Raw genomic sequence first — 27,707 nt, 5'->3', positions numbered from 1 at the left:
GAATGTCTGGCAGTGAAATTAATGCACTGTCCACCCTTACCTTACCCTTTTACGTAATCTTTCTTTGTAATGCAATTCTGTACCACTGGTTACCCAATAATAATTTTGGCAAGTAACAGAATTTAGAAAATTTTGTACAAGTTGAGGATGTGAATATGTAGTGATAATTCATAACCTATAGGTAAATATGACTTTTGAAAATAGTTTGTTTTCGTGAGAAAGAAAGGAAAAAAAGTAGAAGAAAAATCACTCATAGTCTAATGGCTACTTAGTACTCATCTAGCGGATATACTGTAGTTTACTCTTGAATATTTACTTTCATTTATTAAAAACTGTTGTTAGTCTGCACTAAATAGCTCTGTAGATAAAGTTGATAACATTGCTTATCTTTTTTCTACTGGACTGTAACCTCCTTGAACACAAGATTATATGTTTTTATTCACCTTAGTTTCCTTAGCACAGTGTATGGAATATAGATGCTATGTAAGTCTTTGTTGAACCAAACTAATACCTTGGAAAAGTTAATGAAATGAATAATTATTTTTCTGGGGAAAATTGCTAAAATCAACTAGGAAGTAGAAAACCTAAATAAGGAAGAAAATTTGAAAACTATTAATCAAATATATCTGCAGAATACATTAAGGCCCTAAAGTGTTACCATTGAGTTCTTTTAAATTTTCAAAAAGTAGTTACTTTCTAGACTTTTGGTTATGGGAATTTTCAAACATACACAAAAATGAAGGGATTAGTACAGTGAACTCCTGTGTATCTATTACCCGTCTTCAACAGTTGTCAGCATTTTGCTAGTGTATGAACAGCTAATTCTGATCTGATAAAACAAGTTAAAGGCTTAAACTCTAGAGTTAAAAACAGGATTGAAATCTTGGCACTAGGGGCCTGCCCGGTGGCGCAGCGGTTAAGTGCACACATTCTGCTTTGGCAGCCTGGGGTTCACTGGTTCGGATCCCGGGTGCGGTCATGGCACCGCTTCTCAAGCCATGCTGTGGTAGGTGTCCCATGTATAAAGTAGAGGAAGATGGGCATGGATGTTAGCTCAGGGCCAGTCTTCTTCAGCAAAAAGAGGAGGATTGGCAGCAGTTAGCTCAGGGCTAATCTTCCTTAAAAAAAAAAATCTTGTATATCAAATAAACGTATTTTAAAATAGTAATGCTGATGGACACACACCAAAATAGGTACTCCTATCTTTTCTCTTCAGATAGGAGTATAACTTAGTATAACATTTTCATTTAATAGAATGGGAATATGTATTAAAAATGTTCATATGCTTTGATCAAATCATTTCAGTTCTAGGAATCTCCTAAAGAAATCGTCAGAAATTCACCAAGATTTGTGTACAAAGATGTAAATCATAACATTGTTTACAGTAGCCAAAAGTTGTAGCTAATCCAAATGTCTAGAATAAGAGAATGTAAAAGCAAATTATGGCATATTTGTACAGTGAAATACTATACAGCCCAAGGAGCATGATTGCTAAGTCATATGGTAAGAGTATGTTTAGTTTTGTAAGAAGCTGCCAAGCTGTCTTCCAAAGTGGCTGTACCATTCTGCATTCCCACCAGCAATGAAGGAGAGTTCCTGTTGCTCCACATCCTGCCAGCATTTGGTGTTGTCACTGTTCTGGATTTTGGCCTTTCTAATTGGTGTGTTCCTTTTTGAGAGTCAAAAACAAAAACAAAGATAAATTTCAATTAAAAATAAAATAAAATTCCTTTATTTTGTATAGTTGGCAAGCTACAGTCCTTCTCCTCCTTCTGCATACCCTACCACTGTTGGACCGGTGGAGAGCAGTGGATTGCGATCTCGCTATCGTTCTTCACCCACGGTGTATAACTCCCCTACCGACAAGGAGGACTACATGACAGACCTACGAACTTTGGATACTTTTCTTAGAAGTGAAGAAGAGAAACAGCATAGAGTTAAGCTGGGTGCATATTTTTTTAAATTTACGTCTAATGTACATATTTTTGGTGTCACTTTACAGTATCCTTAACCCATTTATTTTCACTACTTTGATACCGTACATAAAATGTTTGCCTCTTTCTCTGACATGACTTGTGTAGCTTAGGAGAGAATCACATTTTTTTTTTATATTTTATGCATTTAGAATTAAGTTCACCAAATTTAAGAAGTAAAATATAGCTGAACTAACTGAGACATCTTGAACCTTTCGTCTACATTAAGATTGAAAGCTTTTTCATATGATGTAATTTATAATTTCTCTTTAAAAATTGAGGCTTTCAGATGTTTGTGAAGCGGTGCATAGCAAGGCTTATTGAAGTGCTAGTTGTCTCTCTCAGCTGGTCCTTGAGAAGGCTGGGGTGGCGGGAAGGACGAGGGAGAGAGCATGGCTTTAGTAGAAGTGCTACTGTTTTTCAGAACATTTTTGAACTTTCTTTAGTTTACCTTGGGAAACAATGTTAGCAACTCTTAATCTATTTGGGGTGGATTTGATTATTACAAAGTCAATTATTTGAAACCAAATTAGGTTATTGAGCGGAGTAATGATTTTTCCCCCTGAGGAACGTTTGCAGAAAGCACATTAGGTGCTAAAGTGTGGCCACAGTGAGGAAACCAGTTATTGGACCATGGCTCTTTGTGTCACTTGAAATCTCTCCATTGATTTTTAATTTAATTTTGCCTGAAAATGCCACACATGTCAAAGAAACAAATCAGTATTATCTTGTTATTTGTTGATACATGCTTTTCCTTCTTTTTAAATTTTGAAATATTTCAAGTATACTGAAAATTGTGGAGTATAATACAAAGAACAACCTGTCTACCCTCTACATATTGTTGTCATATCTAGATATTTTCTAACTTCCATTTTGATTTTTTCTTTGACCTATAGGAGTTATTTAGATGTATTGTTATCATTGCTTGGAAGTATTATTGGTGATTGGTGGTGCTTTTAATTTTCAAACCTGTGAAATGAAAGACTTGGTTATCTTTTTGTTTTTCCCTCCAAGTTAATTGTACTGTGGCTAGAGATTCTGATCTGTACCCTATTAATTTTTTGGTGTTTTTCGAGACTTAGTTTAGGCCTGCTATATGATCACTTTTTATAAATGGTTTGGTGTATTCAAAAGAATGTGTAGTCTAAGTATTGGGCTCCATATTTGTTTATTGAGTCAAGCTTCTTGACAGTGTTCTTAAATTCTTTATCTTACTAATTTTTATCTGCTCGATGTTAGTTACTGAGAAAGTATGTTAAAAGCTCCCACTGATTATCTCCCATTAAATATCTCCTCATAATTCTGTCAAATTTTCTCCATATATATGAGATTATGTTAAGTGCATGTAAATTCAGGATTTGTACTATCATTCTGGTCAATTATTCCTTTTATCTTTATCTCTTAGGCTTTTTGCCTTGGAGTCTGTTTTGTCTGACATTAAGACAGCTGTACGAATTTCCTTTTGGTTAGTATTTGCCTGCTATATCTGTGTCCATCCCTATACTTTTAACCCTTCTGTGTCTGTAGGTTTTAGGTAATTAAGTGTTTTGAACAAATTAATGAGTCTTTTCAAAATTAATGCTACATTGGTTGTCATAGTGGCTTTCTAATTCCATCATTCCTTCTATATTTATCCCTGTTATATTTTTTAAACTTTTTTTATTGTAAAATATAGCTAAAATTTACCATTTTAACCATTTTTAAGTGTATAACTCAGTGGTATTAAGTACATTCACATTGTCGTGCAGCCACCTTTTACATTTATTTGTTGGCATTCTACTGTAAGATAGAGCTTTTTCTTCTTCCCTTCTTATATCATTTATTTTGGTGGTTTGATTCTCTCAGATTTGGCTATGGGATCCTCTGGCTTCTGTGTTCTTTTGACATGATGCTATCATTCTTTGAGCACTTTTTTTTTTTTTCCACTTTCTAGCACCATAAGATATTCCAGGCTCCTCTTGTACTTTCCCTGGCTAACTAGCTCTGGAGTCAGTCTGTTTCTCCAAGGGACGATGATTGCTTTTAGTGGAGAATGGTATTTATAAGTTAATGTCTGGGCATTGGATATGCCGTTGTTAATGGGGTATCATTACTGTAGGTCCTCTCAGCAAACAGCTAGGAAATATATGTGTATACATACATACAAACACACATCTATATGTCTACATGTATAAGACATCGATGTGTACTTCCACATCCATCCATTTATATATATTAAAAACCATGAGTTCATACTGACACCTCCAGTTCCAATCCAACTGTATTGGGTTTATTCCAGCCTCCTCCCTGTCCATATTTGTAACTCCTTTCTCCAATAGTGAGAGACCAGGCACTCACATATATTCCTTTTCACACACACACTTTTTTGCTGATTGGCCACATCATCCTTAAATATTTCACATGCACCTCGTAAGAACAAGGAGATTTTCCTTTCTAACTGCAATGTGATTATCATGCTTAAGATGCTGCTATTAGTCCTTTTTGCGTTTCCTCCAGTTGACCCAATAATGACCTTTGTAGCTTTTTTTTCTTTTGCCGATCCAGGATCCAGTCAAGGATCATGTATTGCATTGGGTTCTTATACTTCTTTTGTCTTCTTTAATCTAGAACATTTGTTTGTTTTTTGTTTTTTATGATATTTACATTTTGAAGAGATCAAGCTGGTTGTTATGCAAATTTGGATTTGTGTGACCATTTTCTCATTATTAGATTCAGTTTAAATGTTATTTCTTGGCAAAAATACAATAGGTGGTGGTGTGTTCCTTTCAGTGTATCACCTTGAGAGACTCCTGGTATCATTTTGTCGCTTTATTGGAAACATTACATTGGATCACTTGGTCAAGGTGCTAGCAACCTGATTTCTTCCCAATAGCTTTTCCCTTTTGTAATTAACAAATAATCTAGGGACCAGCCTGGTGGCGTACTGGTTAAGTTCATGCACTCCTCTTTGGTGACCCAGGGTTCGTGGGTTCAGATCTTGTGTGCGGACCTACACACTGCTCATCAAGCCATGCTGTGGTGGCGTCCCAAATACAAAATAGAGGAAGATTGGCACAGATCTTAGCTCAGGACCACTCTTCTTCAGGCAAAAAGAGAAAGATTGGGTATGGATGTTAGCTCAGGGCCAATCTCCCTCACCAAAAAAAATAATAAATTAAAAATAAATAAATAATGTATAGTGTAATCCTTCAAGTGTGTGAATTTCCTGTTCCCCCAACAGCCTTTCACCCAATGATTTTAGCATCCATTGATGATCCTTTCCTGAATGAGTACATGCAGTGGTGGTTGCAAAATGGAGACGTTCTAATACTTTCATTTCTTCTACATTTAGTAGTTTGCATTGCTCTGTAAAGAAGCGCTTTCTGTTTTACCCCCACCCCACAGTTTGTTTGTTTTAGCCAGTTTGGACTGATGGTTGATTCTTTCTTTAGCAGTCTCTAAACTGCTGTTTAACGAGCTCATTGAGTTTTTAAATTTGTCGGGGTTTTTTTCAGTTTTCAAAGTTTTGTTTGGTTCTGTTTCAAATATGCCTGATTTACTTTAGGTTATCTTATGTTGTTCTTATGTTTTCAGTTCTTTTTCTTATCACAGTCACTTAAAACATACTTTTTAGAAGTCTCTGTCCAGCAGTTCGGTTATCTAAAGTTCTTGGAGATTAAATACTAACATTTTTGTCTTGTTGACTCTTTTGCTGGGAGGCTTATTTTCTTGTGATTTATGTGTGTTTTGTCTGTTTGTGGTAGACTTGTCTTCAGTAGTGTTTTATCGATGCTTTTTCTGTCCTGGGTAGGCTAAGTGGAAGCCTTGTCTCCTCCTAGCAGTTTTGTATTTGTCTCTGCCAGGTGCCTCAGGAGTATCACTGACCTCAAACTAACTTAAGTAATTTCTGAGCTTGGAGGTTCCTGGACTTCACGGGTAGTGTAAATGGGTGCTCTAAATGTGAAGGTGGATCTGTGATTTTTAAATCTCAGAGGTTTTTTTAAATTTCCCAACAGCCTGACTAACACAGACAAGCTTCCTTGTTACTACCTCCTAGTGCCAGTAGACAGATCTTTTTTGTTATTCACTGAGAATGCAGTCCTCTGAGATCCCTGGCCCTGTGCTGGGTGAGGGGATGGAGGTAGGAGGAAGGCCTGAATCCAGCTTTCCACCTCTGCTGGGCCTACATCCTCTTTTCCCATTTGGCCCCTGAAATCCAAGCTACCAGGTTTCCCAAAGCCTGCAAAATTCTCCGTAGCAGCCACACATCAGCTCGCACACAGGCCACTCTGATTTTCAATTCCCTTTTCATTTTTAGCCACTGGCTATTCCTCTTACTTTTTGTAAGTTCCATTATTCATTTAAATAATGTGTTTTATTTAATGAACATTTTTAGATCTATGTAGTGGGAGATCTTTCAGGCTGCCTAGTTTGTTATGTTGTCAGAATTCCGAATCTCTACGTGCTTCAATTCTTAGGTCCTTTGGGCTCTCCAGGTCCAGATCTTGTGCTGTTTTGTTGGTGGCAGTGGTCATCAGAGACAGGCCCTATTTTGTCACTGCTTACTATATATATTTGCTTTTGCTTTGGCTAATATACAACAGATACTAAACCTTCTCATTTGTATCATCTGTATAAAACTTCTTTTGTATCTAAAGCCAGTCTTTATCAAAATTTTTCTCATGTTCACATTTCTGTCTCAGAAATCTTGATTATCATTTTTAAAATTAGTAGTCAAAATGATTAATCAAAATAGGATAACTTTGTCCTCTATCATGACCATGTCTCTTACCTTCATTTTTTATTCCCTATTTATTAAATCAGTTGTGTTGGTTTAAAACTTCTTTTCTTGACATTAATTCATTCCTGTAAGTCAATTTTGCCAGAAGTCCTACTTGAAAATTTAACTTTACACCAAGTGTGATATTCCTTGACTGTGCATAATTATTTATTTTTATGCTGTCATGAAACATACTACTATTCACCAAAGCTACCAGCACAGGACTGGCTAACCTTCAAGGTTTTGATGCTATGGGGTGAAATACTGCAACATATTCCTTTCATGATTGCTCATCCTTTGTGCCTGTAAACATCACAAGAAAACCAGTTCTATTATTTTCTAGTCACTTCTTTTAGAAATTCTGTGGAGATTGGGGCTGGCCCCGTGGCCGAGTGGTTAAGTTCGCGCGCTCCGCTGCAGGCGGCCCAGTGTTTCGTTGGTTCGAATCCTGGGCGCGGACATGGCACTGCTCATCAGACCACGCTGAGGCAGCGTCCCACATACCACAACTAGAAGAACCCACAACGAAGAATATACAACTATGTACCGGGGGGCTTTGGGGAGAAAAAGGAAATAATAAAATCTTTAAAAAAAAAAAAAGAAATTCTGTGGAGATTAAAAAAAACTAATTTCTACTCGTGATTTTTTTTGTGTGGGTATGAAGTATCAACTGATATTTTTGATATCAGTTAAACTCTGAAAATAAGCCGCTTCATAAGTATCATAAGCCCGTCATCGAAAATTTGCGATTTGTTCAGGTACTGTGCTCCATGCTGGGGAAAACACCCCCTGCTCTCAAGGAGCTCAGATTCTGTCTGGGGAAAGAGACAGACTGTAACCTTGAAGTGTGATGAGTTCTCTGGTCGAGGCCTCTACAGGACTAAGTTCCTAAATATGACTGTTTACATTTCCTAAAAGTAAATTTGTAAATCTAGAGGTGTAATCAGCAGATAGTCTCTTTTACTACCACACAGGAATTACTACAGGCCGTAAATGGAACCCAGCATAGTGCAGGGAAGAATGGGTTTAGCTGCTAGCCCTCAGAGCAGTTTCCTAATAGGAAGCTCTCGTTATGCCATTCAGAAAGAGCTTCTAAAAATTCAAGCAGGTAACTTCCTTAGCCTGTTTTTTCCCTGAAGAAATTTGTCTTTTGTTTGTTTCTCACTGAAGCATTTAAAAGTCTTAGATAATGAAATAAGCTTAATTTTACAACAAAAATAAACAGACACTTTCATCCACTTAGGGTTTTTATGGCTCTTAAATTGATACTTCTCAGAAAATGTTCTTTCTAATTTTTAGCACAAGCAGGCCATGTTCTCTAAACAAAAGGTAGCGTTGGGGAGGAGGGGGGAGAGGAGCTCCTAGAGGCTCCGTCTTCCTGGATTGCCAGTACCTGGGTGCCCAGATGCCCGGGGTTCGTGTGCTGACTCTAGATGTCAGGATTACTCCTGCACGCTGACGCTCTGTGATCATTGTAGGGAGCCCGGACTCCACCTCGCCATCCACTAGTCCCACTTTCTGGAACTACAATCGTTCTGTGGGGGATTATGCGCAAACCTTAAAGAAGTTTCAGTACCAGCTGGCCTGTAGGTCTCAGGCCCCATGTGCCAACAAAGATGAAGCTGATCTCAGTTCTAAACAAGCTGCAGAGGAGGTAAATGGAAAATAAAAATGACTTAATATTTCTGATTTACAGATTATTAGAAAGGCTTCTCTTCTACTTCTAGAACGTTTTTTTTTCTGTAACCTCCACTTTTAATGCCTAGAAACATAAGTCTGGCAAACATTAAACAGTGGAAAGACTCCTATCTAACTTTGTGTGCGTGAAACTGAATTATATTTTACGTGTTATTCTTTATGACACATAGTTGACATTAGTGTCCTCCTAAAACTTTTTTCTGCATTCATTTATAAAAAGGTATCTCAAGTATCTCTTTGTACTCAACATATGCAAGACATTTTAATACATTTGGATTAGAACATTTGACAGTCTGTAAATTCATCAGTTTAATACTAAGTATAAGATTTTTATTTTGTTCTTAAAAGCAAAAAGAATGTCCTTTAAACATACTAATGTAAGGAATTTTAGAGATATATCTGTGCATGAATAGCAACCAAGTGAGTAATAAGACAATTACGGCATATTAATTAGATCAGTATTGATGTTTGTGAAGACTTTTTTCAAATCATTCCAAATATTTTTGAGGGTAGGGGAGAGAATGACTGATTTCTGGCAAGATTTTTCCTCACTGATTATTCATTTTAAACATATTTTTAATAGGTTTGGGCAAGAGTGACAATGAATAGACAACTTCTTGATCATATGGATTCATGGACAGCTAAGTTCAGAAATGTAAGTTCTGACATTGCTCTCTGGACGATATTAGTGTCTTAATATGCAAAGTATGTTCTTGGAATATCAGAGATGTTAATTATTAATCAGAATATCAGACTTAATTATTATTAAAAGTGCAGTATGGATGGCATGTGTATAAGGATAAACATGACATTTACCTTATGGCATCCATTTTCATGGGATTTTTTTTCTCCTCCATATTTAGTAAGTCAGTGTATTTTGAGTGGATAAGGGAATAATACATTTAGTTATTAAGGTCTTTCCTTTCCCAGCATCTCAATTTTATTTTTCGGAGAGCTTTTCTATGAGCTATTAGGTGTCTAGAAATATGAGGGAAACAAAAATGAGATCCTTGCCCTCAGAAGACTTCAGAGTTAGAGAGAGAAGACAGTATATGCTTGAAGCTACTTCAGTCAATTTCTTTGATTTTTCTACAGAAGAACCCTCTAATCTTTGACCTGGAGGTTGGGAAGGCCAGCTCTTCCATATGGAGCATGAATTAGTTTCCTTATTTCAGCGCTGCCTCTTCCTGTCACTCTCGGGAGTCCCTCTGTGTCCCAAGTTCTGTTGGGCAGATTGGCCCCTGGTCCACTGCAGGTAGCTCCACTTAGATTCTGTAGAGGCTGCTGCTGCTTCTGCTGTTTCGTCCTTCAGCACTCATCCATCCACTCTCTATCTTCTAGAAATATCTTGAAATCACTTGTACTCCTTTTTTATTGTTTTACTATAATTTAAATAGGGTATCAATAGGGAGTGGGGGAAAACAGCAGCCTGCTTTCTTGACCCAGAAGTCTGGATGGCTTGTTAAAAAAAAAATTCCTGAGCCCAACCTAGAACTACTGACTTTTTGGGGATGAGGTCTGGATCTCTCTTCTGGACCCCTTAGATAATTTTGTTGCAGCCAAAGAGTGTCTGACAAGTAGGATGCATTTAATAAATGTTAGAAGAATGAGTGAAGTGATGTCCTAAAACTATACTCTCTTTTTTTCCACTTATAGGCTTGTTTAAAAATGCTAATGTATTTAAAATATAAAGTCTTGGTCAGGAGTACTAGCTTGGGAGAAATACAAACACAATCCCTTATCCAAATTCCTTAGGCTACAGTGTTCTAAATTTAGTGGTTTTTGGATTTTTTTAAAAAACTATATGCATATACCATATATTTTGTAATACCGCTAATGGAGTCTGGTTAGCACTAGGTAATCAACCACATGAATATTTCTGCAGCAAAGCATTTGAATAGTCACGCTAAGTGGGATGAAGTCTGTAAATAGCTTCATGGGAATTCAGTTCAGGTCCTGCTAATATATCAAATTTGCTTGCTAAATGGATTCCAAAAAAACTTGCAATTTTCAGAGATTTTTTTTACTTCAAAATTTTTATAAGGAATTATAGACCTGTATTTCACCTGCACTTTTTTCATCCTTCAATTTTATGGTTAAACAGAAGCATTGAAACAGAAATGGTGGTTGAAGTTGCTACAGACACACACAAAACATGTAACACAGACAAACCAGATGGCGTGATCCCTTGGACAGTCTTTTCACATCCCGGAGTTAGTTTGATATTAGCCATGCAAAGTGGCATTTGAAATTCCTTGTCCTAAAGTGCTATTGTAATAGTCACAAACCAGTTTCAAATGTAATAAATCTGTTTTCCACGTGGCTAGGGAATTGGGTGAGCCTGCTGAGAGTTAATCTCTTGTGTTAGTTTCAAAAACTATCTTACTAATCTCAAACCAATATAAACACTACTTGAATAAATGTATGAATAATTACCCTAGACATGTAAACTGAAAGTTATCCTTTTAGCTAAGTATAATAGTCATAGAAAAATTTAAGAAAAATTTAACATATAACAAAGTTTTATATTTTCTTCAGGAAAAAAAACAGACGTGATTTAAGAATATAACTTAGCAACTTACATTCCAATAGCATGTTTGCTTAACTCTCTCTAGACTTCAGGTACTTGCTGCTTCCGTTCTCTCCACTGTACTCTTAACCTTCTAGTACAAGATGGTAAAAAAATTCTTAGTTTTATGAAAACAGTTATTTGAGAAATGCTTTAGAATTATGTGTGTAAAGTCTTTACCTCATTTCTTCCTAGTGGATCAATGAGACAATATTAGTGCCACTTGTACAGGAGGTTGAGTCTGTCAGCACACAGATGAGACGGATGGGTTGTCCAGAGCTGCAGATAGGAGGTATGTGAAAACAGAGCCCAGCGTTTGATGTACCTGCAATGAATCTGCCAGGTGGAAAATTTCTTCTTGTAATGGGCTGTTTAGCACCTTCTTTTGTTATGTTGAGGTGAAGAAAAATACTAAATGTCTGTAATAGTGTTTTTTTAATATAACAGTTTTATTGAGATATAATTTACTTACCATACAGTTCACCCATTTGAAGTCTACAGTTCAAAGGTTTGGGTTGTATAACCATCACCATAATCAATTTTAGAGTATCTCATCACACAAAAAAGAAACCCCATGTACACACACACACACACACACACACACACCCCCACCCCCACCCCACCCACCCCCTTTCCCACCACCACCTATTCCCCAACCCTAGGCAACTACCAGCCTGTCTCTATAGATAGGCCTGTTGTGGATATTTCATATAAATGAGATCATACAATATGTTGTCTTTTGTGACTGGCTTCTTTCGCTTGACGTAATGTTTTCAAGGTTCATCTGTGTTGTATCGCCTATCAGAACTTCATTTCCTTTTATTGCCAAATAATATCGCATTGTAAAGATCTACCACATTTTGTTTGCCCATTCATCAATTGATTGCCATTTAGGTTGTTTTCACTTTTGGGCTATTATGAACAATGCTGCTCTGAACAGTTGTGTAAAAGTATTTGTGTGGATGTGTATTTTAATTTCTCTTGGGTGTTACCTAGGAATGGAATTGCTGAGCCATATAGTAAACTCCTTGTTTATTTGGGAAGTACAGAAATACACAAAGGAGAATATTACCCATAGTTCTGCTTCTAGAGATAACCATTATCAATTTTAAGTCACAACCAATTATTATTTTTGGAGAAAAATACTATGATGCTAACTATATATATCAATTGTAAATTATACATAATTTAAGAACATTAAAATATGAAGAGTATATATTTAGGAGTCGAGAAAATACAGTACCTATGTATGTATATATTTTTAATGAAATTGCGGTCATACCATTTTGTTATCTGCTTTTCCCCCCACTATTTCTCTTTTGTTGAATATTCTCCAGTACTATTTTTATGGCTAGATTGTATTTCTTTTTTATATATACAATGTGTTGTACTTTTAACTGATCTTTATTATCTAAAATTTAGGGTTTTTTCCCTTTGCTGTTATTAATAATGCTGTGAGTCAGTATCCTTTTATCTAAATATTTGTGTACATTTATAATTATTTCTTTAGGATAATTTCTTAGAAATGGAGTTGGGCCAGTAGCATAGTGGTTAAGTCTGCCACATTCCACTTCAGTGGCCTGGGGTTCACAGGTTTGGATCCTGGGCATGGACCTACACCACTCATGAGAAGGCCATGCTGTGGTGGTGACCCACATACAAAAAATAGAGGCAGATTGGCACAGATGTTAGCCCAGGCCTAATCTTCCTCACCAAAAAAAAAGAAGTGGAGTTGTCAGTTCAATAGGTATAAACGTATTAAGTCTTTTGATGTGCATAACCTTTCAAAAACCTTATATCAGTGTATATACTCTAGCAACCATGTCACATGTAAGCATGGCTTTTTCCCAACATTGGATATTACTAGTAAGGTTGGACATTTTGTGGAATTTCTGGTGGTTTATTAATTTCTTTGGATAGTTGTCTTTCATGATATGAGGAAAGAAATCGCTGTCATAAAAAGTTTCTGTGGGGCTGGCCCCATGGCTGAGTGGTTAAATTCACTCACTCTGCCTTGGCGGCCCGGGGTTCAACAGTTTGGATCCTAGGCGTGGGCCTACACGCTACTCATTAAACCATGCTGTGGCAGCATCCCACATAGAAGAACTAGAATAAGCTACAAGTAGGATATACAACTATGTGCTGGGGATTTGGGGAAAAAGAAAAAAAAGAGGAAGATTGGCAACAGACGTTAGCTCAGAGCCGATCTTCCTTACCAAAAAGCTTTAAAAAAAAGTTTCTGCTTGTCACTTCCATAGCAGGCAACTTTTAATTCAACCTGATTTTGAAAGCTGTCATATATCTTTTTATACATACCCCACAAAAATCTTCTGTGCAGAGCCAGCCCTGGTGGCCTAGTGCTCCACTTCAGTGGTGCAGGTTTGGTTCCCAGGTGTGGAACCACACAACTCATCTGTCAGTAGCCATGCTGTGACAGCAGCTCATGTAGAAAAACTAGAAGGACTTACAACAAGTATGTACAACTGTGTACTGGGGCTTTGGTGAGGGAAAAAAAGAAGAGAGGAAGATTGGCAATAGATATTAGGGTGAATCTTTCCCAGCAAAAAAAAAGAGAGAAAAATCTTCTCTGTATTAGTTGTCCATAGATCTGCCGATATGGATTTGGCTGCCCCTTTTGTAATGTGTGTGTGTGTGTGTAAACCTGGCTACCTTGCCAGAAATGATGAAATAAATTGTAGGTAAAGTAGATAATGGCCAGCCCTGGTGGTCTAGTGGTTAAGTATCAGCACTCAACCGCTGCAGCCTGGATTCGTTTCCTGATCATGGACCCACACTACCTGTCTGTCGGTTGTCATATTGTGGCAGCTGCGTGTTACTATGATGCTGAAAGGTGTGCCACTGGTATTTCAAATACCAGCAGGATCACCCATGGTGGACAGGTTTCAATGGAGCTTCCAGACTAAGACAGACTAGGATGAAGGACCTGACCACCTACTTCCGAAAAAATCGGCCATGAAAACCCTGTGAGTAGCAGCAAAGCATTGTCTGATACAGTGCTGGAAGGTGAGAGGATGGCGCAAAAAGACCAGGCAGGTTCTGTTCTCCTCCACACAGGGGCCCTAGGGATCAGAATCGACTGGATGGCACTAACAACAAAAAGTAGATCATGCAAATTGTTAGGACTATTATTGCTTTCATTTATTCCTTCAACATCTATTGAGGGAAGAGCATTTTAAGTTCTTTTAGAGACCCACATGAAGAATAATCTGTGTTGTGTATGTTTTATTTTTGACAGAGGCTAGTATTACTAGTTTGAAGCAAGCTGCTCTGGTCAAAGCTCCTCTCATTCCAACTCTGAATACAATCGTGCAGTATCTAGACCTTACACCAAATCAGGAATACTTGTTTGAGAGGATCAAAGGTAACTGTTGATTTGAAAAAGAAAAAAACAAGAGCTTTTTCACTAGTACTTTGAGATGTTATAATAAAATAAAGGTAACAAAGAAAAGCACTTTTTGAAAAAAGGAAAAGTATCCCTAAGTATTATCTGATATTTTATAAATATATATAATTATGGCTTAATTAAGGCTTATACTTGAACAACTTTTGTGTTTTATATTTTATATGCTTAAGAATTGTCAAAATAATGTAGTTAGCCTTGAATATGTTAATTAATGATTTTATTGTATTTAGGGAGACTTAAATATGAGCTAAATGGGCTCAAGTGAATATTTCACTAATTTTCTACTGGGAGTAGAAACTACCAAGCATGGGTGCCACTGTGACATTCTTTATAATTTTAGCATGCTGATACTTATTTCTTTGAGTTTTTATAATTTGTATTTAATATATTGCTTCTTTATATTTATGTTATATTTTGATTATTTGAGGGGGCAATTCTGGTTCTTTGGGGGATCTTCTGAGGAACCTGACTTGAGAGTCAGGGAAGTACCCTTCCTGAGCCTCCGCACGCCCTCTTTATGCCTCCCTACTTTTATTTGGATAAATTCTGTAAAATGTTCTCATCACTAAGCAAGTTTTAGAAATAATATTTCACTCTTCAGATTCATCATAAATGTTAATGTAAAAATGTTATGGTGCCCGCTCTCTCCCCTAGGTTGGCACTGGGGTTCAGGAATAAGCATTTATCATGACTTTTAAAAACTTTCTATATAAGGAAAATTCAAACATGCGTAAAACTAGATGCAAGAGTATGCTCAGCCCTCTTGTACTCAGCACCCGTCCCAACAGCCGTCAGTCCCTGGGCAACCCCTGCATGAGCCGTGTCCCGTCTAGCCCCTCCCTTCCTGTGTTATTGGAGACAAATCCTCCACACTGACATCACCTCATCTGTAAATATCTCCATATGTATCTCTAAAATAGAAGGCTTTTAAAAAACCACAGTACAATTATCACACCTAATTTTTGAAACAGTTTCTTTATATCTTGAAATACACAGCCTGTGTACAAATTTCCAGCTATCTCATAAAATGTATAATTACTTTGTTTGGTATTGTTTGTTTAAATTGGGATTTAAATATTATCACATATTGTGATTGGTAGATGCATTTAAGTTTCTTTTAGGCTGCAGGTTTCCCATCCATCCTTTTTGCTTTGCAGCTTATTTGTTGAAAGAACTGGATTGTGTGTCCTATTGAGTTTCCCGTGGTGTGGATTTTGCTGAACATGTCCCCATATTGTAGTTTGACATGACCCTCTGTCCTCTGTATTTCCTGTGAATTCAGGTTGCAATTTTTTGGCAAGATTGCTTCATAGGTGTGTGTGTGTGTGCGCGCGCGTGTGCATATATACAAAGTATATATAAAGTACTATTGTATATCAAATATGCAAAAAAGTTTACAAAATACAGTGAACACAGTATGGGCCTTCTAGATTGAACAGTTACCAACATTTTGCCATTTTTGGCACGTCTCTCTCTTTCTCTTTCTGTGTGTGTACATACACACACACACACACTTTTTTTTGCTCTACTATTTGAAAGTACATTACAGACATTATTACTTTTCAGCACAAGAATTCCTGAAAATTACATTCTCCTGCATAACCACAATACACTTATCAGACCTTTAAAATTAACTATATTTGTATAATATCTAATATACAGTTCATATTCAGATTTCCCAATTGTCCAAAGAATGCTATATATTCTTTTTTTATCCCTAACCAAGATGGAGTCTAGGTTTACACATTACATTGTATTGTTTTATCTTTTTTTTTAGTCTCTTTGTCTAGAACAGTTCTGCCACCATTTTTTTCCCACATGACATTGACTTTTTTAAGAATCCAGAGTAGTAGTCTTGTCCCACATTGTGGATTTACCTGATTCTTTCCTCATGGTGATGTTTGAGTTAATCTTTTATATCTTATATTTCTTTATGTTTGGGTGTTTTGATCAGGTTTTTAAGATGATTTGCTTCCCTTGTTATAACCTCTTAGGCTTTTTCTTATTTTTTTGCATATTCTTAGCTTTTTAAATTTCACCTTTGTTTTACAGAACTATCTCAAGGAGGCTGTATGAGCTCGTTTCGATGGAATAGAGGTGGAGACTTCAAAGGACGCAAGTGGGACACAGACCTGCCCACTGATTCTGCTGTAAGTTCCTAGTTTTGTTTTCTCAGGTTAACGTTTTTCTTTTTTTTTTTTGAGGAAAATTAGTCCTGAGCTAACGTCTGCCACCAATCCTCCTCTTTTTACTGAGGAAGACTGGCCCTAAGCTAACATCCATGCCCATCTTCATCTACTTTATATGTGGGATGCCTGCACAGCATGGCTTGATGAGCAGTGCTAGGTCCGCACCAGGGATCCAAACAGGCAAACCCTGGGCCCCTGAAGTGGAATGTGCAAACTAAACCACTGTGCCACTAGGCTGGCCCCTTAGTTTAACATTTTTGTTATTGGATTTATGTGTTTTTATTTTTCCATTATAAAAATAAGTACTAAAAAGAACTTAGAAACTAAGGTAGAAATAAAAAATAAAATTGTACAAGTGTCTTAACCCAACCACTGTTAATATTTTGGTGTATTTTTTTCCCTTTATTTAGGTTGTGCTATTTTTTAGTTTTTATCATAGCTGTAATCATGCCATATGTAAAATTTTGTATCCTGCTTTTTTCACTTTTGCAATGTTTAACTATTTTTTCATTATTACACACTATCATCTAACTGTTCTCCTATATTGGGCCTAAAAGTTTGAGAAACGTGGAATGGGGAGAGATTTCTGTTTTTCTATCTCAAATAATGTTACAAGGACTATCATGATGCATATTTCTTTCTTATTTGGGATTATGACTTTAAGAAAGATTGCTAGAATTAGATTTATGAGATCACAGAATATAAAATTTTTGAACATTTAAGAGTTTTTCAAAATCATGTTCTTTATCTTTTTAGAGTGACTGTTATGTGTGAAAATGAAATTTTAAATGTTAATATTCAAATTGAGTATTGAATGTATGTGTATTTTATCTTGGTTTTGCTGTTACTTAACTCTGGGTGTGAAGGATTCACTTAACGGAAAACTTAAGATTGTCTTGCTTTTATCTTTTCATTGTATAGATTTCATCTTAGAACCTCTTGAAAACATTTTTGCTAATTTTCTCTTTAGGGGAAAATTTAAAAGTTGGAGTCATTATAAACACACACGTTTTTAGAAGGCTGTATCCATGATAGATTTCATGCTGACTTTGAAACACTGTCCCTCCTCTTCAGATCATCATGCATGTATTCTGCACCTACCTTGATTCCCGGTTACCTCCGCACCCAAAGTACCCCGACGGAAAAACATTTACCTCTCAGCACTTCGTTCAGACACCAAATAAACCAGGTATAAACCTTTCCTGAAAGAATGAGTTGAGCTTTTCACATGAAATATATCCAGTGGTTTGGTTTTATTTTTTAACGTAGCGTGTTTCCTTTACAGATGTGACCAATGAGAATGTCTTTTGCATTTATCAAAGTGCTATCAACCCTCCCCACTATGAACTGATCTACCAGCGTCATGTCTACAATCTTCCAAAGGTACTTCTGAATGTAGAAGTTGCTGTTACAGAATGTCGAGGATGACTTGCTTTGATATATTTTTTTTTTTTTTGAGGAAGATTAGCCCTGAGCTAACATCCACCACCACTCCTCCTCTTTTTTATTGCTGAGGAAGACGCCCTGAGCTAACATCCATGCCCATCTTCCTCTACTTTATATGTGGGACGCCTGCCACAGCATGGCTTGATAAGTAGTGCATAGCTCTGCACCTGGAATCTGAACTGGTGAACCCTGGGCCACCAAAGCTTAGTGTATGACCTTAACCACTATGCCACTGGGCTGGCCCGCTTTGATAATATATTTTTTTTAATTTATTTATTTTTATTTATTTATTTTTATTGAGTTAATGATAGGTTACAATCTTGTGAAATTTCAGTTGTACATTAATGTTTGTCATTCGTGTTGTAGGTGCACCACTTCACCCTTTGTGCCCACCCCCCACCCCACCTTTCCCCTGGTATCCACTAAACTGTTCTTAGTCCATAAATTTAAATTCCTCTTATGAGTGGAGTCATACACAGATTATCCTTCTCTCGCTGGCTTATTTCACTTAACATAATTCTCTCAAGGTCCATCCATGTTATTGCAAATGGAATGATTTTGTTCTGTTTTGCAGCTGAGTAGTATTCCATTGTATATATGTACCACATCTTCTGTATCCATTCGTCTGTTGATGGGCACTTAGGTTGCTTCCACGTCTTGGCTATTGTAAACAGTGCTGCAATAAACATTGGGGTGCATAGGACTTTTGGGATTGCTGACTTCAAGCTCTTTGGATAAATACCCAGTAGTGGGATGGCTGGATCGTATGGTAGTTCTATTTTTAATTTTTTGAGGAATCTCCATACTGTTTTCCATAGTGGCTGCACCAGTTTGCATTCCCACCAGCAGTGTATGAAGGTTCTTTTTTCTCCACAACCTCTCCAACATTTGTTACTATTAGTTTTAGATATTTTTGTCATTCTAATGGGTGTAAGGTGATATCTTAGTGTAGTTTTGATTTGCATTTCCCTGATGATCAGCGATGATGAGCATCTTTTCATGTGCCTATTGGCCATCTGTATATCTTCTTTGGAGAAATGTCTGTTCATGTCTCCAGCCCATTTTTTGATTGGGTTGTTTGATGTTTTGTTGTTGAGTTGTGAGAGTTCTTTGCTTTGATAATATTTTTAAAATACGATTCTCTTTTTTATGGAGTAGGTAAACTTTTAAATTAGGGAAAATTTATTTCTTGTATATCCTTTTTTTCTTTTTTTTTTTTTTTTACTATAAAGCTAATATATATTTAATTTGGAAAAGTATAAAGAAAAGAAAAATCATTCATTATTCCATTACTTAGAGGCAGCTCCTTATTAACATGTTGGTGTGCTGCCTTTTGGTAAATTTTATTTTGGTCTTTGTACTTTTTTACAGGTTGAAATCATATTATTTACATAGTTTTATATCCTTTTAAAAATTAACTTTATAACATAATTTTCTAGTGCCATTAAAAATCTTCAGGAAAATACTTTTTAATGGCTATAAAAAACTTCATCATAAGATTGTAACATAATTTATTCAACCATTCCCCTACTGTTGGACATTTTGGATGCTTCTAATTCTTCATTATCATAAGTACAGCTGAATATTCAACTTTATGCATATAACTATCTTCATTTGGGGTAATTTCTTTAGCCCAAAGTCCGAAAGTGGAATTCTAAGGTACAGAATATTATCAAGGCTTTTAAAACATATTATCAAATTACTTTATAAAAAAGATTATTGTACCAGTTTACACTTCTTTCAAGGTATTTTACTCTCGATTGCAAACAGATTGTTTGCAGTTGTGTTGGTGACCTTTTCTCATATTTTTCTACCGGCATTGTTAGTAAGAAATTTTACATTTACTATAATCGTAAATCATGCTCTCCATCAGATTCCCAGGAGAGAATATTAATTTCATTTTTTTCAAGTTTAGTATTTCAACTTTGTAAGTGTAAATATTTTGGGCCATTGATATTCCTGTGGGTACACATGCAAATCCTTTTTTACTTTTTGTTTGTTTTTTTTTTTTTAAGATTTTTTTTTCCTTTTTCCCCCCAAAGTATATTCTTCGTTGTGGGTCCTTCTAGTTGTGGCGTGTGGGACGCCGCCTCAGCATGGTTGGCTAAGCAGTGCCATGTCTGCGCCCAGGATTCGAACCAACGAAACACTGGGCCGCCTGCAGTGGAGTGCGTGAACTTAACCGCTCAGCCATGGGGCCAACCCCACAAATCCTTTTTTACTTTTTAAAGAAATACTGTCTTTTAAAAATTATACATCCTTAGATTCTTAAGTAAAAACAATAAATCAGAGTAAGCAGGTACAAGTTAATCAGTAAGTTGAAAATCTCACTTAGGAGCTATTTTACAGACCAGGAATTACATATAACAGTTTGAGTTTAAGGGCTAGCAAAATGCTGCCTCGTAGTTCCTGGTAGCTAAAATAAATGTATATTTAACTTGTTAATTATATTGTTATTAACATATACTGTAATGTATTTTGAAGTGTGATTAAAAGTTTTTTAATCCCATCATTTTTGTTTTTGCTGTTGATTTTGGAGATAGAACAGTTTTTGTGTGTCGTATACAGGGTCACCAGCCTCAGAACAGCTCTCTTTCAAGCTTTCATAAATACTGCTGCTCACGTGTGGAAACTTCCCAATGTGTTTACTTTCCGCTCATCTTTCAGGTCTCAACTTAAAAATCCTTCCCTTGGGGAGGCATTCCCTGCCTCCCAGTCGGGGTCAGATGCCCGCACCTGTTGCCCTGACGCTTTGCACCTCCTCTCTCATGACAGTCATCATACTGTCTTTTAATTCTCACTTTACTGTCTGCCTTTCGTACTAGACTTTAAGCCCCTTGATTACATGGATTCTGTCTGTCTGATTCACCACAATGTTCTGTCTTCCTAGCACAAAGTAGGCACTTTGTTTAATGAATGAAAGTCTGAATTATGTACATGGAATTCTGAGTATTAGAATGTGAAGGATCTGCATTTACCTATCATACTGAATCTTTGGTTTGGTTTGGTTTAGTTTAAATCTTGCTCTCTTTTTCTCTTTATTCCAGGGCCGAAATAATATGTTTCACACCTTGTTAATGTTCCTCTACATTATAAAGACCAAAGAGTCAGGAATGCTTGGGTAGGTGTGGTAGGTGTTTGTGCTTTAAAAACACAAGTATTTAATTTGTTTACTGTTTTTCTTCTTATGGTAAGATTCTGCAAAGGGCAGCTTCATATACTGAAAGGATTTGTGGAGCAAACAAGAGATATGGCTTCTAGTACTAGCTCAGCCTTGTCACTCACCAGCTCTGCTATCTTGGGCAAGTCCATTAATTCCTCAGAACTGCCATTTATTTCCCTGTTGGTAAAAAGGCAGTTGGACCATCATTGGCTTTACACTTGTGTTCCCCAGAGGAACAACTCCGAGATATATATCAGGCTCTTGCCACTTTGAAATTTATAAAAATAATAAAAAACTGGAGTCTATTTGTATTCACACCATCCCATTTCAGACACAAAGCCTTCTGCAAAATGTTTACACTTCCACAGAGTCTGAGTCAGCACCCATTCCATAATATTGTTAACTGGGATGGAAAAATGGTCAGTTGAAATTGTTTATTCTAAATACTTAGTAATGAAGCTCACATACTGTTACAATAAATTCACAGTTGCTATATTGTCATTTTGATGATCCAGCATTTTAGTGTGTGAGTAACGTTGGAAGTAAGTGGACACAGGCTAAAGCTGGGGAAGTCTGGCACTGCACGGTCTGAGGGCCCTAAACCTGGGTTCTGGGTCCAGCTCTGCCAGCAGTAAGCACACTGAGGCTAAGAAAATGTAAAGAGAAGGCCTTGGAGTAGAAAACCTCTGGGCTCCATTACAGTTCTGACATGCGTGCGTCTTTTCTAAGTTTTGTGTAGGTGCCCTCTTTTATACGTATTCTAGAACTGCATTGTCTGATAAAGCAGCCATCAACCACATGTGGCATTGAGCATTTGAAACATGACTGGTCCAAATTGAGGTGTGTTATAAGTGTGAAATACATAGACTAGAATTCCAAGACCTAGTACCAAAAATATATACCTATATCTCATTAATAATTTTGTATATTGTTCACTTGTGTTGAAATAATATGTTGGATATATTGGGTTAAATGAAATCTATTAAAATTAATTTTACCTGTTTCTTCTTTTTTTTTTAACTTTATTTTTTTTTGAGGAAGATTAGCCCTGAGCTAACATCTGCCACCAATCCTCTTTTTGCTGAGAAGACTTGCCCTGAACTAACGTAATGAATTTTTAGTTCAATTGAAAATTTATCTTTTCCTTCAAAAGATCCACATTGATATTTTGATGCATAAATGATTTGTCATGATAGCATGAAGCTTGGATTGAGTGCCATATACAGTTTGTCATATGCATAAAAATGTAAAAACTTTACATTTGCATTTTACATATCATATGCATAAAAACTTTAAAAGTACTTAATGGGGCAGTAATTTACTCAGACGCCGAAAAGAATTGATTTAATTTTCAAAGTGCTTATTTTCTCTTAAGAATCAGCTTTTATGTGGAAAATGAAACATTTTAAACTAAAATTAATATATGTTTTATTTCTTAGGTTTTTTTTTAACCAAGGCAAAAAACAACTTTGAAATTATTAACTTTTAAAATATGATTGATTAATCTTTTTAATACATTCTAAAACAATCAAATGGTTAAAAGACACTATCCTGTAACTTAAAGGAAATAGAGTGGTTCAAATGTAGTCCATTTGGAATCCTGACCGTAAAGCAGTAGATTGATCCAAATACATTATCAATTCAGTGCCACATATTTGTGCAGTTACTGGAATGAGATGAATGTTTTACTTCCAAAAGGGAGAAAGAAATCTAGATAGAATTAACTGCACAGTAACTTAAGTGTCCTGTTTAGCAGAAGACACCGTAAATAAAGTTTGAAGCTAAATGACAAAGTGAGACAAAGCGTGAGAGTTGCAACACATATATCAAGTCCAAGTTAATGTTTGTCATCTATGAAGAGCATATATACGTTAATTAGAAAAGAGAAATATAGAAAATGGTCAAAGACACAAAAGATTTTTTCATAGAAAAGTGTCGTGCAAATGGTTAATAAAACACAAAAAGTGCTTAACTAGCCTCATATACAAACAAGCCAAAATGAAAACATTTTTTCTATCAAATGGAGATTTAGCATTTGCAGTGTTGGTGAGAGTATGAAGGAGTTACTGTCTGGAGTAGTAGATTTTTCTTATTATATGCAATATCCTTTAGTTTAAGCTATATTAATAGTACCCATATGCAGATTCACTGAAGCATTTCTTGGTTTTTTTGTTTTGTTTTTTGGTTTTGGGTGGGTTTTTTGGGGAGGAAGATTATCCCTGAGCTAACATCTGTGCCAGTCTTCCTCTGATTTGTATTTGGGATGCTGCCACAGCATGGCTTGACGAGTGGTGTGTAGGTCCGTGCCCAGGATCAGAACCCACAAACCCGAGGCCACCAAAGTGGAGCATGCAAACTTAACCACTATGCCACCAGGCTGGCCCCCTAAAGCATTTCTAATAATTAGAAAATTCCTAATTTAAGTCAAATAGGTAAAATTCTCTGAAAGGCCTGGCATCTCTATCATCTCTGTTTTTGAAATTTAATTGACACTTTAGGGGCTGGCCCAGTGGTGTAGTGGTTAAGTTTGGTGTGCTCCACCTTGGCAGCCTGGAGTTTGTAAGTTCGGATCAGTTTGTAACTTCGGATCCTGGGCGCAGACCTGCATTGTGCAGACCTATTCCACTCATGAAGCCATGCTGTGGTGGCAACTCACATAAAACAGAGGAAGATGAGCACAGCTGTTAGCTCAGGGCCACTCTTCCTCACAGAAAAAAATTAAATAAATAAATTTAATTGACACTTTAATCTTACTTGCTAAAACTGCCCTGTAACTCTATCTGATGTAATAGTTCTTAAGGTCCACTGAAAAATTAATTTTTAACTCCATAAATCAATTTGTTCTAAAATTGAGTTTTAAGCACAGTTAAGAATTATTATTACTAGAGTTCACCTGATAAACCATGTGTGCCATAACTTATTGCAGAATAGCGTTAAATGTCATCGGTTAAACGTGTATTCCTTGTGAAGACTCTTGTTTTAGTTATTTGAAAAAAGACCTTCAATGCTTGGCAGTCCAGTCTGCTCAAACTGTTTTTTCTCTTTCTTAGGAGAGTTAATCTTGGTCTGTCCGGTGTGAATATATTGTGGATTTTTGGCGAGTAGTGGGTCGTTGAATTCCAAACATTTGGACTTTGATTTGGCTGAATCAGAAGGTGAATCTCAGCATCCGTGAGTCACTGCCACTTTTGAAAGAAGATACATATGAACGCTACAGACTCTTTAGATTTAACGAAAGTTTAGCTATTATGAAACTTGCTGTATCTTCTACACCAAGAGATAGTACCCTCGGTTTTTTACCGCATTTCAGATTTTTCAGTTGCCTACAAAACTGTGATCCTTCAGATTTTTGTTGACCCCAACAGTGTAGGTCCCCCTTAATTAAATAAGTTTGAGTCTCTTTTCATTGTAAACCCCAAATAAGAATCATCCACCTGATTCTTCCCTACAAAAATTTTCTTCAATCACATTATTTAGTATAAATACTTAAAAAGAAACAAGTTATAATTTATTTTTTATCTCTGTATTTCCACAGTGTTCAGCAAATAAGCCTATGTCCCACATTTAAAGAAATGAGATAAACTTCTAAGTAAGGTAGTAGTTCATGTGTATTTTTAAAATATTATTGAAAGAGATTTGACAGTATTAGTGTTTAAAAATTCAACTCTTGAATTAAATTTAGTTGATAGAATTAAACTTTTGGGTCTTAGTTAAGAGGCTGAGGACATCAAGAAAATTACTGCTTTGGTTTAATAACTCAATTTCACTATTCCATAGTATTGTATTTTAAGAGTTCCCTTCCTTAAGATCATATGATACCTTGTCTGTTTAAATTTTTTAGATATGTTCAAAATGATCTGGAGAGTAAGAAGTTACCACGTTTGTAAGTTTTACTTGACTCTCCATCCTTATTTTCTTATGTGTATATGCAGTATCTCTAAGGCTAGCTGGCATTTGTGTGTGTTTTCCAGATTGACATATTATTAGAGACTGCTTCCGTCACCTGGAAACAAGTGAAGCCAGTATCTTCTGAGCCACTCATGTCATTATTGTATATGCAGCCCATTTTGTATCATTTGTAAATTCCATTTTTCAAAAAGTTGTTCCTGTTTTTTAAAAGTTAAATGTCCAAAGGAAAGGAAGTTTCTATCTTTTGATTGCTTTTGATGTGTTTTAAATGTTTGCTATGATATTTTAGAAGAAAATATCAATTAAATGTGTTAAGTATAAAAGCATGTTAGAATCTATTTCAAAAGTTATTGAAGGTGTCATGGAATAACAATTGTTAACGTTGTTAAACTATTCATTTGCATATTCTTTATTAAAAGTAATAAGGAGAAAAATTTTAACAATACTTAAGACAAATTTTTTTTTCTTTATAGGACTTACGGCAGCTTTTAGTCCAAAAATTCAAAGCTATAATATTTTATTTTTTAAGTGCCTGTCAAAAAATACAATATGCAATATAAATATACATGTCAAAAGAGTTGGGAGATGTACGAAGAAAGAAAAGGTGTTTTGTTTGCACACTGAATCTAGTATGGGTTCCTGTACTCGGGGGAGCTATCCTATATTAACTTGTCCTCACAAATGTTTGAGCCAGTTTATACTTTAATATGGCTTTTATTAAAAATACTTTGTGAATTAGTTTGAATTTATACTTCGGGAAGACAGTGCACTGCAAATATGGTAAATTTTTTGGTCCTTGTGTTAAAATGAGTAAATATCAACTTTTCTCTAATTAAATGTTATTTATAGTATATTTTTCACAGGTTTTTCTTTTCATTGCTTGACTCATTCTTGTGGGATCAAATCCACTAATCTAGATTATTTTCACTGTATCATTTATCCTTTTCTTCTCTGTGAATATCAGCCTTTACTTCAGCCAAATTCGTCTTAGGGGCATACTTAGGAGTCTAAACTTTAGTTCTTACTGAGACGCAAAAAATGCTATGTTGCTTGGCTTCCTCAAACTGATAGGCACTAAGAACTGATATTTTAATGGTGAAGACACGCACATGGGGGTGGCACTTCTCGTCTCAGCCGTGTACCATAAATCCTTCAGTGCGGGCATCCTCACAGGTCAGGCTGTGGTCCCCTGTGTCACTGTCTGTGCTTTTCCTCACAGATCCCCTTCATTCCGTGGTTTCAGTCATCACCACTCTGCGTTTGACCCCCAAGTTCATCACCAACCGTAATGTCTCTCCTGTGCTCTAGTGTTACATTTACTGTGACCTGTCAGACATTGCCACTTGGATGTCCTGCAGACTCTCTGTGCCTGGAACTAAATTCCCATTTGCTGAAACCAGCTCCCTCTTCTAACATCCCTTTTTCTGTTCATTGTGCTACCGGTTGCCCACGCTCAAAACTCCGGTGTCATCTTTGATTCCTTGAGCTCCCTGGGTCCCCAATCCAATCAGGCAGCAAACCTCATCCATTCTTTCTTAACAATGTCTCTTGCAGCTGTCCCTTTCCAATTCTGCTGCCACCGTGCTCATTTACACCCTTATCAGCTCACACAGGACTACTACCACAGCCTGATTAATCTCACAGCTTCCTGATGGTTGCGGTGCTTCCAGATTTTCCACATTCTCTCCAAATTCATCTTCCTAAAACACCTGTTTGATCATTTCATTGCCCTGATACATTCCTTAGCCTGACATTTAAAGTCCTGCACAATCTGGCCGCAGGCTAGCCTCTCCACCCAGAGCCCAGCCTCCACTCGGTGCAGGCTGCTCCTTGCTGGGCTCTCTGCACGCTACCTCCTGCTCACCCTGCTCACACTCTGGGGACGCCCTCCCCCCTACAGTCTACCCCTGCCTTAAGACTTCACTCTAATTAAACCTGCTAGTTTTTGGAGCTGATCCTGACCACTCCAGCTGGGGTTCTCCCCCAGGGACATTAGCTCGGTGCCCCGTTTTTGGCACTCAGCAACCATATGAATGGATTCAGAAGTGACATTTAGTCTCTCTGACAGTGTGTCCTCATATCTTGTCTCATCTCATATAAGAACTGCGGTTTCTACTAGTCTGAACTGTGCTGCTGTTCAGGAAGACTTGATGATGGCTACAGCTACCTTTTGGGAAAGGCTTGCATTCTGCTCTTTGAGTGATACCTTTTGAGCAGCCAAGCACCCTGGCTTTCCTTTTGTGGCTAGGCCCAAGGAGGAGGAAGCACTCCCAGAACTGGACAGCCACAGCAGGGGGACTGCCTGAAAAGTCAAGGGGTTAGGAAAATGCTGCAGCCAATTCCATGTGCTCTTGGTCCTGGGCGTCTTAGTGAGCTGGGGTAAGGCTGTTGCACTTAGCGGTACATCGGCCCAGCTGCTCCAGGGTCCACTATGACAGACCGGGAGAGGCCCTGCTCCACCCATCCCTCCAGGTGGCTTCAGTCACAGCTGCCCCCTGGCTGTGGGTAGGAGCAAAAGTGCATGAGGACAAGCAGCAGAGGACTGGGCTCTCTGGCAGGAATGCTTTCGGGGAGGAT

General features: G+C 36.9%; 1 protein-coding gene across 11 annotated transcripts in view; it reads left to right on the top strand.

Moving 5' to 3' along the window:
- TMEM209 (transmembrane protein 209) overlaps positions 1-25,981 on the top strand; it is a 29,960-nt gene extending 3,979 nt beyond the window's left edge. For 3 of the 11 annotated variants that reach the window (XM_070513341.1, XM_070513343.1, XM_070513334.1), the window contains exons 6-16: positions 1,745-1,946; positions 3,379-3,438; positions 8,211-8,386; positions 9,014-9,085; positions 11,195-11,291; positions 14,256-14,381; positions 16,476-16,573; positions 17,687-17,801; positions 17,898-17,995; positions 21,106-21,179; positions 24,272-25,981. In XM_070513341.1, coding sequence (XP_070369442.1) covers positions 1,745-1,946; positions 3,379-3,438; positions 8,211-8,386; positions 9,014-9,085; positions 11,195-11,291; positions 14,256-14,381; positions 16,476-16,573; positions 17,687-17,801; positions 17,898-17,995; positions 21,106-21,179; positions 24,272-24,326 — 1,173 coding nt within the window. In that variant the 3' untranslated portion in view covers positions 24,327-25,981. Of the gene's footprint in view, positions 1-1,744; positions 1,947-3,378; positions 3,439-8,210; positions 8,387-9,013; positions 9,086-11,194; positions 11,292-14,255; positions 14,382-16,475; positions 16,574-17,582; positions 17,802-17,897; positions 17,996-21,105; positions 21,180-24,271 lie in introns of all 11 variants that reach the window. The other 8 variants (XM_014854361.3, XM_070513356.1, XM_070513366.1 and 5 more) reach the window with 5 other exon arrangements.
- Positions 25,982-27,707: the final 1,726 nt, after the last annotated feature.

The sequence above is a fragment of the Equus asinus genome, chromosome 1 (genome assembly GCF_041296235.1).
Source record: "Equus asinus isolate D_3611 breed Donkey chromosome 1, EquAss-T2T_v2, whole genome shotgun sequence".
Classification (NCBI taxonomy): domain Eukaryota; kingdom Metazoa; phylum Chordata; class Mammalia; order Perissodactyla; family Equidae; genus Equus; species Equus asinus.
Note: the sequence above shows the minus strand (reverse complement) of the source record. Positions and strands in the feature narration are given on the sequence as shown.